Genomic DNA, 17536 nt, shown 5'->3' on the forward strand with positions numbered 1-17536 from the left:
TATCTATATATCTATCTATCTATCTATATATCTATCTATTTATAATGTTTATTGTTTCTTGTCCCAAACATTACTGTGTTTATGATCAAATACTTTATGCAACAATGCACCTGAAAAAAAAAACACTAATAAAAAAAAATATATATATGGTAAAACGTATCAAACATTCTAAAAAGCATGTCTTGTGCGTGCTGATATAGCCCTGCGCATGCGTGGTCTGTTGTTTTGGTGCTGCGGTCTCTTTAAGCGCTCTGTAACATGACTCCGGCTGTTCTCTTCTCCTCTCGGTTCGCTTCGGATCTGCTGACGTGTCGGCAGCGGCTCCGTGATCAACAGCTGCCAGCATGGCTGCACCGAAGCCCTGCTTTTATTATGTTTTTACGCTTGTTCTGTACGCGTGTTTTCTTCGGAGCAGCGCGGAGCAGCGCTTCTCGGACCTGAAGCGATGCGCCGATGAAGAATGCAGCAGTGAGTATCTCTGGAACTTTGTATCAGGATGCTGCTGCTGACGTCATAAAGGCCGCATCGCCGCTGCCGCGGGATACTGTAACGTTGTAACAAATGCAACAGTAAATTAATTTAATAAGAAGCGGGTTTTTATGCTGCGTGGAGGGTTGATATTGAAGATCCTGCTTGTTGATACTGAGCTCAGTTTAGCCAGTCGAGCTAACAGCATAAACACACTGTACACTCAATATGGTTCTTTAATCAACCATGTTTTATGCTTTTAATATGTTACGACCAAATGCTGAAACAGTTAATAATGTTAAATTATAAGGCCTGGTTGCATATCGCCATGTAAAACAGACCGATTGCTTGATTCGGAAGGTCGTTATTTACAATCAGCCTGCGTGATTCGATTGTTCAAGTTTGAGATGGATTAGGTTGATCTGTTGATGACAAAAAACAAATTTTTCTCTATATTTAGAGTGGAATGCACGCAAACTGAAATAATATCAATATATGCATAATGCAAGTATCTGCTATATTGCATTGCAGTTTAATAATATGTTTACCATTTGAGAATTGAACTGAACACTTTATGTAGTCTTGTACGATTTTTTATTTTTATTTTACGTAAAATTCAGTAGAAATAATAAAACAAAATGTGCATTGTCCATTAGTGGTCGACTGGAAAAAAAACATAATTCTTTCTGATGTTGTTGAGATATATATCTCTCTGTGATGTATGAATTATTAATTCACAAAGAATAAAAACCGTGTTTATTTTTTACGTAAAAACAGCACTGTAATAATTTTATTGTTACGTATTTAAAAAAATGTAGGTGTTCTTACTAGATTTTACTGTAAAACTAAAGTTTAAACATATAAAAATAAACTCTAAAATATCAGATATATTGTCTTTTAAAATATGAAATATTTTTATTTTATATGGTAATGCAACTTAATTTAGTTAACCAAATTTTAACTATAGCATTTTTATATATATATTTTTCCTGTTAAAAATACTAGTCTTCTACAGTAAATATTATAATCATTCCCAATCCCTCTTTCCTTAGATTGTACTTAGATGTATTTGCAATTAAAGATAATTTTCATTATTACTTGTAGCACCACTTTCATCAGAAATTTTGAATTGACATTATCATTAAATGGTTAAAAAAAATGCACGCAGTACTATTTCATCACACAATTGCAAAACATTCAACACACAAAATTTCTTCATTCAACCTTTGTGAATCTCACAAAAACTCTCCAAAAATATCCAGTTCAAGAAATTAAAGATATATTTCGCTTAAATAAATTCCCATTTAGGACCCTTACAATTTGTTGCATTGTTTCTTTAATATGCGTAATTTTTAATGCAAATTAGAATGAATTAATCACAATGTTTTTTTATGCCATATTGCATTCGATTCTAAGTCATATGAAGTTAAAGTAAGCACAAATCTAACATTTTTCATGCAACTTTCATACAGAACACTGTATATGGTAAGCTTTCAGAATTTTAACATAAAGTGAGTAGTTTTCATCCTAACATGTTTTTTGTGTCTCTCTAGTGCTTCTCGGCAGAGGGAAGGCCGCCAAGGATTTCACGGGGCCGGACTGCCGGTTTCTCTCTTTTAAGAAAGGAGAGACGATATATGTATATTATAAACTCTCAGGGCAGAGATCGGATGTGTGGGCTGGTAGTGTAAGTAACCTGTTAATCATTGATTGATTGTTTGATGATTTTGGGTGTTGCTGATGATGTAGTCGGATGCCAGTATTTGATTAGTATTACTTTATCATCTCAAACAGTCTACATATCTGTCGCCCAACTAAATAAATATCATGCACAAATCTTCAGTAGCAGAGAAATGTGTTAAAGGAATAATTCACACAAATATGACAATTTTCTGTAAATTTACACACCTTCAGGTCATTCAAGATTAGGATGAGTTTGTTTCTTCATCAGGTTTGTAGAAATGCAGCATTGCATCAGTGTCTCAGCAATGGATGCTCTGCAGTGAATGGGTGCCGTCAGAATGAGAGTCCAAACAGCTGATAAAAACATCACAATAATCCACAAGTAATCCACACCACTCCAGTCCATCATTTAACATCATGAGAAGTGAAAAGCTGCATGTTTCTGATAAAAAAACAAACAAACTATAATTACGGTGTTTTCAAACCATTGCTTCTGGCTAAAATATGAGTCCATAATAACGCTTCCTCCAGTGAAATCAGGTCTGAATCAGGAGAGAAATCTGCACAGATCAAGCACCGTTTACAAGCCAAAACAGTTTTAAACAAATATATGTGTGGATTTTGATGTGAGAGACAACAGAGGATGGTCTTTTTCACAGAAGAAAGCATTATTTTGGAATTTGGATTATGGACTTTCATTTTGGCCAGAAGCAATGATTTCAATTTCAAAACATCTTGATGGATTTGTTTCTTAAAAACATGGACTGGAGTGGTGTGGATTACTTGTGGATTACTGTGATGTTTTTATCAGCTGTTTGGACTCGCATTCTGACGGCACCCATTCACTGCAGAGCATCCATTGCTGAGACACTGATGCAATGCTACATTTCTCCAAATCTGTTCCCATACATTTTTTTTTTTTTGGGCAAATTTTCATTTTTGGGTGAACTATTCCTTTAAGCAACTACTAACATCCACACCACCTTCAACAAATCAATGTGTTACCATAAACTTAATGAAACAAATTAATTTAAACAGCTAAAGTTGAAGTATACAATAAACAGTAAATCTAATTAAAATGGACTATTTTACCCAGTGTTTGTGTGTGCTTTGTGCTGCAGTTTATTGAACTCTCTTTTTTTCTTTAATTGTTTTTAATACTTTTCTTTGGAATGAGAGAGGAAATATATGAAAAAATATATACATGTACAAAGTTGTAAAATATAAGTGCAGACTGCCTTGTTTTATGCATATTATTCTGTTTTTTCATTATATGTATTTTATTTTCTTATTCTTTTGGTTCTATTTTATTTTTGCTTTTACTGTTTTTATGATTTTATGGTTTCTGTAAACACTGTTATACTGCAGCGCAAAAACTGATCACTTTTTCCCTCTTCCTCTATTTGCATAGGTTGGAAACCACTTTGGTTATTTCCCAAAGGACTATCTTAATATAAATCATATATATACTGATAAAGAATTGGAGGTACCTACAGAGGTAAGTCGGTGTGGTTAATATTGACTGATGTATGGTCGTTTTTGATGTGACATTTGGTTAACATGAATCTTTCTTTCCCATTTCAGGAAACAGATTTTGTTTGCTTTGAGACTGGGCTCGATAAATTTGAAAGCTATGACATAGATGTGTTATTAGGCAGCACATTGTTGCTAGAAAACGAGAATTCAACAGAAGAATCAAAAGAACCAGCTCAGAATGAAGATGCATCTGAAATGACAACGACAGAATCAGTGGAGACTCTTGAATCAGAGTCATTAGATATCGAATCAACATCGATTCTTGAATCAGAGTTATTCGATTCAGAATCAACATCGATTCTTGAATCCGAGTCAGTTGATTCAGAATCACAATCGGTTCATGAATCAAAGTCCGTAGATTCAGAATCATCATTCCTTGTTGAATCAGTGGCAGTTGATTCAGAATCAGCATCACATCTTGAATCAGAGTCAGGAGATTCAGAATCGATTCTTGATTCAAAGGCAGTTGATTCAGAATCTGTAGAAGCTCCTGAAACAGACACATTACTGAAATCTACTGAAGAGGACTCTGATAGCGTTCAGCCAAAGACAGATGTTCCATCAGAACCGATATCGGAATCTAAAGATGCACTAACAGAAGAGACAGAAGATATTCCAATAAACCAAGATGCTGAGGTCATTTCAGAGGATGTAGAAACAGAACCATCAGATTCTGATGCGCAAGATATTGATTATTCTGAACTTTTGCACAACCAAAGTGACTCTGATTTTGAGCCACTTGAAACACAAACAGCAGGTTTAGACGTAGCACATGAAGAACCTGCTAAAACAGAGCTAAACGATAAAGATATACCACTACAAACACCAGAGAAAACACTCGAGGATGAGGACAGGTCAAGCTTTAAAGATGCTTTCAAAACAGAGCATGAAGGTGAAACACAAGAGACTGAATCTCTTGAGGAACTCACCAAAGCGCCACTTTCAGCTGCTGATGTTGAAGAACAAGCTGGTCTTGAGGTCACGCATGCACAAAGTGATTTTGAAGAACTGGCTAATGCAGATGAAGCCATAAACATTAAAATCCCAGAATCTTCTCATCTTCCACAAGACGCTAAAACTCCTTCGGATGCGAGCGAAAACGTCCCATCTGAACCAGCACTGGAAACGCACACTGAGTCCGGAAAAGCACCGCCGGCATTAAAAGTTAGTGAAATCACTGAAGAACATGATCCAAAGAAGTTGGACACGAACAAGATGGAAAACAGTGAAGACCTTCTTCAGAAGGCCAGCATGAACAAGAATGAAAATATTGCAGACGATCCTCAGGATGCACTTACGAACAACAGCGAAAAAGCGAGTGAATCGATTGGCGAAGATGAGAAGTTAAAGGAGGAACTTGTAACAGAAAGCCCAGAAACTGCACCTCTATTTGACCAAACGGAGGAACAGATCGATAAAGTGAAGAACGAACTCGTGAATCTACTGAAAAACACACTGGAATCGGAACAACAGGGTCCTGAAGATGATGAAGATGAAGAGGACGTGGATGAAGTTGCCGAAGAGCTTTTAGAGGATGAAAACGCTCTTCTTTCTTCTAAACCTCAGCTCACAGAAGACATGCATCAACTTAAAGAAAACCAACAACCTGAAGGCAATCAATTGATCGAATCCCAACAAAGCGAAAAGCCCACAAAACAAGAAGAAAAGGACGCGCTTCGTCTTCCTCCCGAGGAGCCTGAATACAGCGATAACGTGCTGAGGCTCACAATCTTACGGGATCACCTGAAGGACGAGGACATGGAGCGCATGCAGAAGTATTTTGGACTGAAGAACCTGTTCAAAATCGAGGCCATGTTTTCTGATCTAGATCTGGAGATGAAGTCTGCCAGAGAGCTGCAGACGGACACGGAGGAAATCGAGCGAACGCTGGACCAGATCATGGAGGCCTCGGAGAACTCGATTCTCGACGCCACAGAGGACATATTGAATGAAAGAGAGCGGAAATCTCAGCAGAAGGAGCCGGAAGCGTATGATTTTGAGGCTGCCATCTTAGACGCTTTCCAGGAGATCGTTTTCGCTTTACGACAGAAATATTCAGCGGCCAGTGACAGCGCACCGTTGGTCGAGGAAGAACTGCTTGCATCTGAAACAGGTCATTTAAGCAGTACTAAAAGCAATGCTCATCTTTCCAAAGCGTAATTAGTGGTTGTTTTTATGATTCATTTCAGGTTTCACCTAAAATCATATGCTGTTTGCTTTGTTTTAACCCTATAAAATCTACTGCATCATATTTCAAATGCCTCTAAATGATTAAATCTTTGCTGTTAAACCTGTTGCACGCAATCTACCACATCTGGTGCCAGATTGATAGTTTCGATTTCGTAGCAAGTAAAAAAGGCATTTAAGGCATTTCAGCTCGTGCATCACGTGTCCTTTTGCTGTCAGATCTTTACTGATTTAATTAAAGGGGTCATATGATGTTGCTAAAAAGAACATTATTTGGTGTATTTGGTGTAATGAAATGTGTTTATGTGGTTTTAGGTTAAAAAAACACATTATTTTCCACATACTGTACATTATTGTTTTTCCTCTATGCCCCGCCTTTCTGAAACGCGTTGAGTTTTACAAAGCTCATCGGTCTGAAAAAGCGAGGTGTGCTCTGATTGGCCAGCTATCCAGTGCGTTGTGATTGGCCGAATACCTCAAGCGTGTGACGGAAATGTTATACCCCTTACACTCTTAAAAATAAAGGTGCTTCACGATGCCATAGAAGAACCTTTTTGTCTAAATGGTTCCATAAAGAACCTTTAACATCTGAAGAACCTTTCTGTTTCACAAAAGGTTCTTTGTGGCGACAATGAAACACAGCGTCACACACTGTCGGCTTGAGTGAGCGGCGGCCGGCGGATTCGACAAAGGAGGCTTGCGGCAATCACATGTGACAACTCCGGGCTGGACTCCGCTTCGTCCACGGTGAAAGCCGATCCGGCGATCCACAGCACGAAGTTGACCATATTGTGATGCCCTGTCCGGCCGGAGCGACGAGAGACAAAAACATGAAAATCCATTACAAACGAGGCATTTGTTGCATCCAGTGGGGACATAATTACGGATTATAATGACTTATACTGTCTTTTTACACGTTGCATTGCATCGCGCCGCGTAAACATAAAACCATGTCTGCATTTGTGATCGGAGAAATGACAAACAACGAAAAATTGAAATCGCATCATATGACCCCTTTAAGCAAACATAAGAATAACTTATATTTCAAGATGAACACTTACTGGACTGAAAAGCCTAAGTTTACTTGATTTTTTTTTTTCAAACGGGATCAACAGGCTTTTGAGGAACGTTTATTTGTTCGTCTCTCAATCATCTTTGTATTGCATTATATGTTTTGATCATTTAAATCTCATCTTACTAAGACATATTATTGGAGATATAGAGTGACAACTGATATTTCTATCATTTTACGTACTGTAAGTATCTGCTGTTATAAAGATATCAGTTGATTTTCATTACAAGCATCAGAATTTCATCACTTTTTGTTCATATAAATATCAGCATCTGCACCAAATTGCATATGTTTGCTCATGTTGGGCCTCTGAATAAAATTGAGATGATTTTTTCCCCTCCATATTCTCGCTATATCATACTATATGAGCCATAAAAGCCTATAATTCTCAACAAAATGCAAACATTTCTTTTCTTTTTAATATTTTGTGTAAAGGTTCAATAAACTGTTCCATTTCAAAAATGTCATATTTCAAATGTCAGGCCATACAGGGTTAATGTTTTATTCAATATCTTTATGCACTTTTTTTTCCAGATGAAAAAGTCGACTCTGAAGAGGTGAAGGCTTTGGAGAGTGACATCGAAATGACCGAACCACCCAAGAGTCCTGAAACGCACGAGGAGCAGAATGACTCTGAAGTGATTCTGAATTCTGAATTAAATATGAACGAAGACTTGTCTCGCACTAAAGACGTGGGTCTGGAGGAGGACGGGGGCCATTTCAACAGAAATAAAGATGCCCAGATAGGGTTTGAAGACACTGAGGAGATTCAAAAGGGGCCTCATGCTATTTTGGAGAACCCAGTGGACATCGGCTTTCACTTTGAAGTGGATCCATCTTCAGGTGTGTCAGAGTTTTCCTTCAATTTTAATAATTGTTGTTGCATATATTTAGCTAAAACTGTTGTTTTCTATCACCAGGCTCACTGGAGTCTCCAAGTGTCTCTGATTTCCACGACACTGAAGCAAGCAGTGATTCCTCCAGCTCCTCAACTTCAGATGACCTTTGGGGTTTTGTGCTTCTCGTCAAAGAATATCTTGGAGTGTACGGAGAAATTGTGAGTAAGACCATATTTTAAGACATTAAGGCCCATAAGAAACACATTAATGCAATAATGCAAGAGATGCTATAACAGACATTAGTGTGTAAACTACAGTCAGTGCAGTTAAAACAAGTGAGTTTAGAACTGATAAAATGAACTTTCTCTATTCCAAATCACTAAACTCCTTTTCAGAGATATTTTAACTTGAGTTTAAAGAAACTTTCATACGAGAATGTTTGGGATCTTTAACATGCGGTAATGTGTTCATTATAAGTCTTGTTAACCGTTGGCAGACTGAACTCGGGTTGCACGAGTAATTGGTGTGATATTAATGACAGGATTGTTTTCTGGTGGAGTTTACGTGGTTCTGGGATTCTGAGAAGCAAACTAGCAATTTGAGAAATGTTTCTGGAATGGTTTCTGGAGTCATTTGTGGTTGTGTTTGTTAGTGTTGTTGCTGGTGTTTTGGCTCGAACTATTCCTTTTTAGCTGTTCCTTAATTTTAAGCTGCCTCTAAATTAAAAATTCAGATATATATCATGCATTTAATATAGCAGAGACCTATTACTCCACTTACTCTCTATCAATCTATCTATCTATCTAATTTAAAATAATAAAAAAAAATCAAATAATAAAAAAAAAATGCAAAGTATAAAAAGAAAAAAGAGGCAAATATATCCCCTATATGACTGAATTTAGAGGGTTTTTCTGTCGAAATATTTTCATAAAGGAATGCATGTTCCTTAAGTAGACCTAATAATATATTTCTTTAGTGTTTTATGAGATCAAAAGTTGTTTTATAAGATGGACATTAAAGTTTTCGTCACGACGGGTCACTTCCGCTTCAGGTCACGTGACAGCTGAGCTGACGGTGTAGATAGAGGTATACGTGAATGAAATCCAATAGGGCTTCATGCTAAACCTGTTCATTAAACTCTATTCGAGACAACTATATGCATGGAACCTTAAGTAGATTAAATTCCAAATAATTTCAACGAAATATCGCTGCCTTACATACGACATATTCACTGAAGCGTCGTTTATTCAAGTTGATAATCTTTCAACCCGCTAGCATCACAGCTAAATAGGAGCTCCTCTTGCGCTCACCAGGCGTAACCAATCAGAGGCCGCCGCTAGCGTCACATGATCAGAGTGGACGCACTGCTCTGCGCGAGAGAGACTTAGCTCAGCGGTTTGAAATGTTGACGTGTTGAGAGAGATCAACGCTGATCTTCCTCCAGCCGCGATTTCAGAACATACTAATTGTATATATGTGCTGTCCTTCTATATACAGCTTAAATATATATATTCGCTTTGAAAGCAAAGCGGTTTTATATCAGAAAACACCGGTTTCCCGATATGAGCCAACGGTCCGCCATTTATACCGTGTTTATCGGCTTCAACCTCCGTCTCTGAGGAGCGCTCGGTTAACTTACTCTGCTAAATAAGTTTTAAGAGAATGGATTCACAGCTGAGCCTTACCTCTCCACCAGCTGAGATAGAAAACACAGCCTTTTTCGTCTTCATCCTGTCCAGACTTCAGGAAGTAAGTGTTTAGTAACTCTCTAGACTCGGATCACTGCCTTCAGGATTGAACTGTATGATTTATAACGACTTAAACTGCTTGCAATCCATCATTCATACACTAGATCAGTATAATATCCATGCAGTAGTTGTGTAATAATGACATAGTGCTGTATTTTGAGCCCTTCTCATCCAGCTCTCATAGCAATCCCAGTGAGTTAAGTCCATTAAGGATCGTATAAAACCCCAAGGCTCTTTTAAATGGAGTTGTAAGTGCTTATTGTAGGCTTTAGGTGAATGGGTTTCATCAGAGGTGAAAGTCCAGTAAACGCCTAGTGTTGTGTTTCTGCTGCATGTGGCTGGTGACAAAGGTCAGTGCTTAAATAGACTTGCTTGCTTCAGATTTGTCAATGTAAGTCTTAAAAAGGGCATAAATTGATCCGAAACGGTCACAGATTTGATATCCGGGCCTGCTAATTAAACTGAAAGGTTCACCTGTGAGGCGGTGAAACCGATGGAAGCTTGTTTCCACCACAGGATAAAGCGGTACATAAGAAATTGTGACTTTTTAACTCACAATTCTGTGAGAAATGTGAACTATAAAGTCAGATTTGTAGAATGTAAAGTCAGAATTATGAGAGATACATTTGCAAATTGTGAGAGAAAAAGTAACAATTTCTTAAAAAATTGTATATACTGTATAATATTCCATGTTGGAAACAAAAAAAGAGAGGTAAACTCACAATTCTGCATTAAAAAAAAAAAAGTTTAAATATAAACTCAATGTAAATGGGAAATTCATGTAAATGTGAACTTGCAAGAAAAAAGTCTGAATTTGAAGAATTGCGGAAAAAGTCAGAATGGCGTGATAACTCAGAATTGCAAAAATGAAAGTCGGAGTTGTAAGAGAAAAAACAAGAAAATCGCAACGACATTTTTATTCTCTGGTGGAAATGAAATAACAGAATTGCGGAATGTAAACTCAAAGGAAAAAAAATCTTAATTCTGAGTTTATATCTTGACAATTTTTTTTCAGCTTTTTTTTTCTCTTTTTTTTTTTTTTAAGTTTATATCTCACAATTCTGAGTTTGTCTCAATTCTGAGTTTATATCTTGACAATTTGTTTTCAGCTTTTTTTTTCTCTTTTTTTTTTTTTTTAAGTTTATATCTCACAATTCTGAGTTTGTCTCAATTCTGAGTTTATATCCCACAATTCCAAGTTTAGATCTCACACTTCTGACTTGTTTTCTCACAATTGTGAAATGTAACTCAATTGCGAGAATAAAAGTCACAATTGTAAGATTAAAAAGTCACAATTAGCTTTTTTTTATTTTTATATCCCTTGATAAAAACAGGCTTCCATAGAAACCAAGTAGTCAAGTTTAGTAGTTGTTTCAGTAATTATCATAAAACTGATGATATTTTGTGTGTTTTTCCTTCGATTAGGTGATCACTGCTCTTCCGGAGGAATGGCGACCGGGTCCCAATTTCCACGGAGTCCCCTGGGAGCCGGTGGTTGCTACGGTGGTTGCCGGGGCCCTCACAGTACTGATGTTCTTCTGGAGGACCATTCTTGCTGTAAGAATCACTTTGTGATTAAAGGAATAGTTCACCCAAAAATGAAAATGTGATGTTTATCTGCTTACCCCCAGGGCATCCAAGATGTAGGTGACTTTGTTTCTTCAGTAGAACACATATTATGATTTTTAACTCCAGCCGTTGCAGTCTATCAGTCGTATAATGCATGGCAATGGTAACAAAATCTATGAGAGTAAAAAAAACATGCACAGACAAATCCAAATTAAACCCTGCGGCTCGTGACGACACATTGATGTCCTAAGACACGAAACGATCGGTTTGTGCGAGAAACCGAACAGTATTTATATCATTTTTTACCTCTATGTCCAACTTCCTTGAGGCAGCGGCTGGAGTTAAAAATCATCATTTGTGTTCTACTGAAGAAATAATGCACCTACATCTTGGATGCCCTGGGGGTAAGCAGATAAACATCAAATGTTTCATTTTTGGGTGAACTACCCCTTTAATGTTTTCATTCTTTTGTAAATGATTCAATCTAATCAGTGTCATTCAACTCTTCTTTTCTTCTCTAGATCAAAGGCAGAACATATCAATGTAAGTCACTTCTCAGGCTCATCATGATTGAGATATCAGCTAAATATTCATTTTATCTCATTAAGATCTCTTAGGGTTGGTTGATATGACGGCACATACATGCTGTGGTACTGTTATATTTTGTACTTTAATAATTTGTCAGTTTTTACAGTTTTTAGTCGTCATGAAAATGTATTTTTGCGCTGTTGTCAGATTTTTTTAAATTAGCTGATCATTTGGTTTGTGTCCATCAAAATCACATGTTGGAGAACTTATAATTTATAATATATTTAATGTTCTGGTTATGTGAAAATAGGCAATAGTGCATGATTAAATAATATGAAAACAAGCAAGTTATTTGCAAAATATAATTTACATTATTTCTTTAATTTGTCTAATGGAGAAGAAAAATATATAATATTTTTTAAATGTATGTTATAATATCTAATTTTATCAGCTAGAAGTTTTTTTAATAGTCGAGATTGCACTTGCTCAAATAAATATGAACGTTATTTTATTTTTTGATAAATTTGTTTCAATGTAGTTTATAGTTTACTTTCCATCATTAAATCGTCATTGAATATTGTAATATTAGTTATTAATAGCAAAATTGAATAATTCATAATAATGTATTGTTATTTTCACCTTAATATGTAGGGTATTTTTCTGTAAAATTATCTTAATTCTTTTGTAGTAATTGGGAGTGTTCTTAAAGCCTCTTAGAATATTTTCTTTACTTTTTAAATATATTTTGCAACATCTTATTTTCCACAGTAACTGAAAAGCAGCTTCGAGACAAGATCCAGCAGCTTCTCAACGAGAAATCTGATGCTGCTAACAAGATCACAGAATTAAACGGCATGGTAAATTTCATTCGCTCGTCTTTGACAGGCTTATTGTTTTCAGTAAAGGCTGATGAAGCTGATCGTTTGTCTCCTTGCAGATAAAAGAGCGCGAAGAACTGCTGAAGAACTCTGAGAAATCACTGAGTTCCAGCCAACAAGAAGTGAAAGGGCTGAAGGTGAATCCTCATCCATCACAATCTCAGTTTCATCACTGTGCACATTAGTATAATGTGGTTTGTTGTTTTTCTGACTAGAACCATCACCAGAAGCTCCAGAGCCAGTGGGAGCAGATGTCTGGGAGCGTTTCACAGCTCAACCAGAAAATAGTGGACACGCAGGAAGAAAATTCAAATCTTAATGAGAAGGTAAGCTTTGATTTCTTTAATTTTTTTTTGCCAGTGTGAAGCAGATTTTTCATAACCTTTTTGTTTTTCTCTCAAACGAAGATTGCCAAAATGCACCAGAGAATCGAGAAATACCAGAAAACACTGAAGAGCTATGATGAGGAGCGTGCAAAGGTAATTTGTGCTGGATACATTGATCTGACATCAATTTGTTAGCCATTATAGATTTCCATTTATTGTCACGGTTATGCAAAACAAATGAAGTGACTCGAACAATCATTCCATAACAAACATCATGCATTGATACTTGGTTACTGTTGCTAACATTGACAGGTTATCCTACAACTGCTTGTTTTTTAGACTAACAATCATGAAGAGAGAGAAGCAACTGCATTGAGTGAATAATTAAATAAGGATTCCTACTGTCAGAGCAAAACCAGAGTATTTTAAAACAGACTTGGAAAAGTCCATTTTGAAAATGTATGCATATTTCTGTAATGAATTGACATTTTTGTATTTATGTCCAGCTGGTAAATGTTTTAGCAGCTATAAATTGCTTTTAAATGAGTGAAAAAAAAAAGAAGATAAATTAGGTTTATTGCAGTTTATAATTTCTGTATAATTTAAATATAAATTTTTTGTATATTTTTTGTTCCAGTGAATTTTGAAATTGAATTCTTCCATTTTATATATATATATTAATAATCAACTACAGTTTGAGAATATCATAATTTATTGTTTATTGCTCATCCCTTCCTTATATGCAGGAGTTTTGTCTAAATCAATCATATATCAACATTTGAATCAGTCCACAAAAGTGGTTAAAAATTAGTCCATACATTTTTTTGATACATTTTTCATTGCACTTTATTGTTTTTTCTAAATAATGAAAATGCTAAGACCATTTTCTTTTTCAGTAGTTTTTGAATGCATTTTTTATCATCATTGAACATTATCAACAAAATTGATAATTTATGATTTGTGATAATTTATTAAATTATTATATCCTTGGATTTGTAGGGATTTTTCTGTAAAATGACCTAAATGCATTTGTAGTGTTATTTTAGTATCATTGAGATACTATTATAGTTTTTATTCATTATTTGAATTGGTTTAATGTATTTTCCTTTTTAATTTTAGTTAGTTTTAGTAATTTGGTTGCTAACATTAAAAAAAAAATTATATATATATTATACACACACACAGCTTTAATTTTTAATTAACTTTTTTTTTCAAATTACGTTATTTTAGTACAGCAAGTTAGGTAGTAGTAGTAATATTTTAATTTATTTAATAATATATTTAATATAATATTTTAATAATATTTAAAAACATTTTAGATATTTTAGTGTAACTTCATTATCATCGCAACCTTTGGGTTACGAGTCCGACTCTCTAACCATTAGGCCACGACTTCCACCCCACTTTTATTTTTTGCAAATAATTATACACACACACAGCTTTAATTTTTAATTAACTTTTTTTTTCAAATTACGTTATTTTAGTACAGCAAGTTAAACAATGAGAAATTTTGCCTTGTCAGCAAGCTGGGGAATAAAATTCCAAAAAGTACTTTTTTACTTTAGTTACATTTATTTCAGGTAACATTTTTAAAGGTTTAAATTTTAGTTTTAGTTTACCATAACCCTGTTTTGTAGTCATTTGAAGATGTATCTGAACATTTGATTTAGTTCCCTCATGTCCTAAAGATGAAGGTATTAAATGTTTTGCGTCTCTTTGGGTTTGTTTTGATTTGATAACAGGTTCATGTCCTCATGGATGAAGCCAAACTCAGAGAAGATGCTCTTAAGGCTCAGGTTCTGTCCTTTGAGAAAGAAAACGGTGCTTTAAAAGAGCAGAAGAAATCTGTGAGTCCTGCTGTCAGAGCTGTACATCTCATTCATGCATCAGTGTCAGCTTGAATCGAATGATATTTATGTTCTGACAGCTCCTCCGTGATGCTAAAGACTGGCAGGAGAAGCACAAGAAACTGAGCGAGGAGATCCGAGTTTACCACAAATCCCAGAAAGAGCTGGAAGACTCTCTGGTGCACAAGGAGAATGAGATTGATGTGAGTGAAACTTGTTGCGTATTATAAAACAGGTGGTCGGGCGGAGCTTTATTTAAATTTGATTACAAATTCTAGTGTGTTCTCCAAAATATCACAACGTGAATGCATGGTATCCCATGATTCTCTGGTGTCTAGGTTTTGTCCAGCTGTATTGCAGAGCTCAACCGTCTGGGAGCCGGTGATCCTGCAGAACTACAGAAAGATGATGCTAAAATGTCTAATGGAGAAGATGCTGGTCAGTCTCTATTTATAACTCCCAATTGTTTTATTTAAATTTAGTTTTCGCTTTTTTGTCTTTTGTCAGGGGAGCTGTGTTCATTTGCATTCAGCAGATGCTCTCATCTAGAGTGACTCATAATGCTTTATTTCTGAGTCTGCCGTGATCCACAGATGAAACATGAGAAATTCAGAAAGTCATCTACTGAGAAAAGAAGAAATAATCAAGATACTGATTGTTTAAAGTGTCAATCACAACATTCCATTTCAGAACTCTTAACTATCAGATTGTTCTATTGATTTAAACTGTTTTTGTTTTTTTGCATCAGTTGAGCAACGTAACCAAGAATGCAATCATGATCTGTGGCATTTAATTAGCATCCACTCCTAACAAGTTTTAATAAGTTGGTTCTTACAAGTGCACACTCATAAAAAAAACTTTGGAACTAAAGTAAAAAGCACTCTTCTATGGAATTATTTTGGATTTGCCAGATTTCAGTATAGATTTAAAAAATTTTAAATTCAAAATTTGAATAACAATTCTGTTCTTCATGCTGCAAGAGGCCCAATGTTTATAGAATGAGCTTCTATTGTTTTGTTGCTTGGCAACCATAAAAGCCAGTTATTGTGATCTGTTGTTGATGCATTTAATTAGGGCTGCATGATTTGGGAAAAATATTATTGCAGTTTTTCTGATAATTTGTGCTGCAGTAAAAAAGCTGTATGCACAATTTGGCCACAAATTTGCAGTTTATCAATATGATTATATAATAATAATAATAATATTATTATTACTATTTAGTGCTGTCAAACGATTAAAGTTTAGATAATATATGTGTGTATACTGTGTATATTATGTCTATATAAATACAAACATATGCATATGTATATATTTAAGAAAAATGTTGTTTATATATTTATATATAATATAAATTATGAATATAAATATACACATGTAAATATTTTCAAAATTTTCAAAAATGCATGTGTGTGTATTTATATATACATAATAAATATACACAGCACACACACATATATTACGCAAACAAAAGCTTTTAATAAATAAATACATTTTAATAATAAAAACAATAATACATTTTTAATAATAATATCGTGTGGACAATAAAGATTTTCAAGTTCGAAAATTAATCTGTATAGATGAAATGCAGCTCATACGAGTCCGACTCTCTAACCATTAGGCCACGACTTCCACCCCCCTTTTATTTTTTGCAAATAAAACAGTATTTGCAAAAAATAATGTATTTTTTATTTTATGTTAGAACACTAATGGTTGTCTTAATTTCCTCAGTTTCAAATGTTAAACCGTTGAGGCTTTATTTTAGCGTTAAATCTAATAAATCGCTTGTGATTTTCAGAAGTCAGAAAGAGCTTTATTACCAAGTATGTTTTCACGCACAAGGAATTTTGGTTTTATTGTGATTTAATTGTGCAGCCCTACATTTAGGGCTTTTATACGTGTCTTTTATCATTTTGCTACCATTTTATACAAGCAATAGGCTGCTTGAGGCTTGAAGATGGTTAAATGAAACGTTCTCCTCTGTTCTGAACAACAGAGAAGAAGATGGACAGCATGAGACTGCGAATCAAACAGATGATGGACGTCTCCAGGGTACATGCGTCTGATTTAATTTTGAGGAGAATTCAACACGCTTCGTATTTCTAATGCAGTTTCTGTTTCGCAGATTAAAGCGACTCTCGGTGTTGTTGAAGACGAGAGGAATCGCTACATGGAAAGTCTCCTCGCTGAACAGAAAGCCAGACAGGAGCTGGAGGGTATGAAGACTGTGATTGTTCATTTGAACATCTTCCGATTGGTTTTCCACATATGCATCTAAATGCACTGTTTTTTGTTTTCATGTAGAGCAATATCAGAAGGTCATGCATGACCAGATGAATCTGAACAATGAGAAAACGCATCTGGAGAACCATTTCAAGAACCTGCAGCAGAGGCTGGAAATCACCACTGAACTCTACCAGCAGAAAGAGAATGCACTGCAGCAGTGAGAGCTCACACTGTGCACCACTACATCACATCTTAGCATGATCAAACCCTTTAGAAGTGCATGGATCAGATCCATTAGTTCAGGGAGCGTTGCAATATATTTTTTTTTATTTCCATGTTTTAGTTAGTGTGTGTATATAATGAAATACTACAGAAGGTGTTCTACTAGTAGAATAATTGTGTTGTTTCAATTGAAATAACATTTAAGTTTTTCTTTCTGCAAAAGGACCAACCATAAAAAGCCAATTATTGTGATCTATTGTGATACATTCAGTTAGGGCTGCATTACTATGGAAATGCTTTTTTTTTTTTATTTTTTTTTTTTTATTTTTTTTAGAGTTGCAAGTTTGTATCTGGCAATTTCGAGTTTTGAGTTTTGGGGGGAATTGAAGATTCAAAAAAAAGTCAGAATT

General features: G+C 35.3%; 1 protein-coding gene across 4 annotated transcripts in view; it reads left to right on the forward strand.

The window, feature by feature from the left end:
- Positions 1-269: 269 nt before the first annotated feature.
- Positions 270-17536, forward strand: part of LOC107704041 (melanoma inhibitory activity protein 3-like) — a 26324-nt gene continuing 9057 nt past the window's right edge. For all 4 annotated transcript variants that reach the window (XM_016506873.1, XM_016506874.1, XM_016506875.1 and 1 more), the window contains exons 1-18: positions 270-468; positions 2022-2155; positions 3563-3649; positions 3736-5800; positions 7481-7789; positions 7867-8003; positions 10959-11090; positions 11624-11645; positions 12399-12487; positions 12568-12645; positions 12724-12834; positions 12916-12987; positions 14577-14681; positions 14762-14884; positions 15020-15119; positions 16675-16730; positions 16804-16894; positions 16983-17121. In XM_016506873.1, coding sequence (XP_016362359.1) covers positions 345-468; positions 2022-2155; positions 3563-3649; positions 3736-5800; positions 7481-7789; positions 7867-8003; positions 10959-11090; positions 11624-11645; positions 12399-12487; positions 12568-12645; positions 12724-12834; positions 12916-12987; positions 14577-14681; positions 14762-14884; positions 15020-15119; positions 16675-16730; positions 16804-16894; positions 16983-17121 — 3974 coding nt within the window. In that variant the 5' untranslated portion in view covers positions 270-344. The remainder of the gene's footprint in view (positions 469-2021; positions 2156-3562; positions 3650-3735; positions 5801-7480; positions 7790-7866; positions 8004-10958; positions 11091-11623; positions 11646-12398; positions 12488-12567; positions 12646-12723; positions 12835-12915; positions 12988-14576; positions 14682-14761; positions 14885-15019; positions 15120-16674; positions 16731-16803; positions 16895-16982; positions 17122-17536) is intronic.

This window comes from Sinocyclocheilus anshuiensis, unplaced genomic scaffold, assembly GCF_001515605.1.
Source record: "Sinocyclocheilus anshuiensis isolate Anshui unplaced genomic scaffold, SAMN03320099.WGS_v1.1 scaffold534, whole genome shotgun sequence".
Classification (NCBI taxonomy): Eukaryota; Metazoa; Chordata; class Actinopteri; order Cypriniformes; family Cyprinidae; genus Sinocyclocheilus; species Sinocyclocheilus anshuiensis.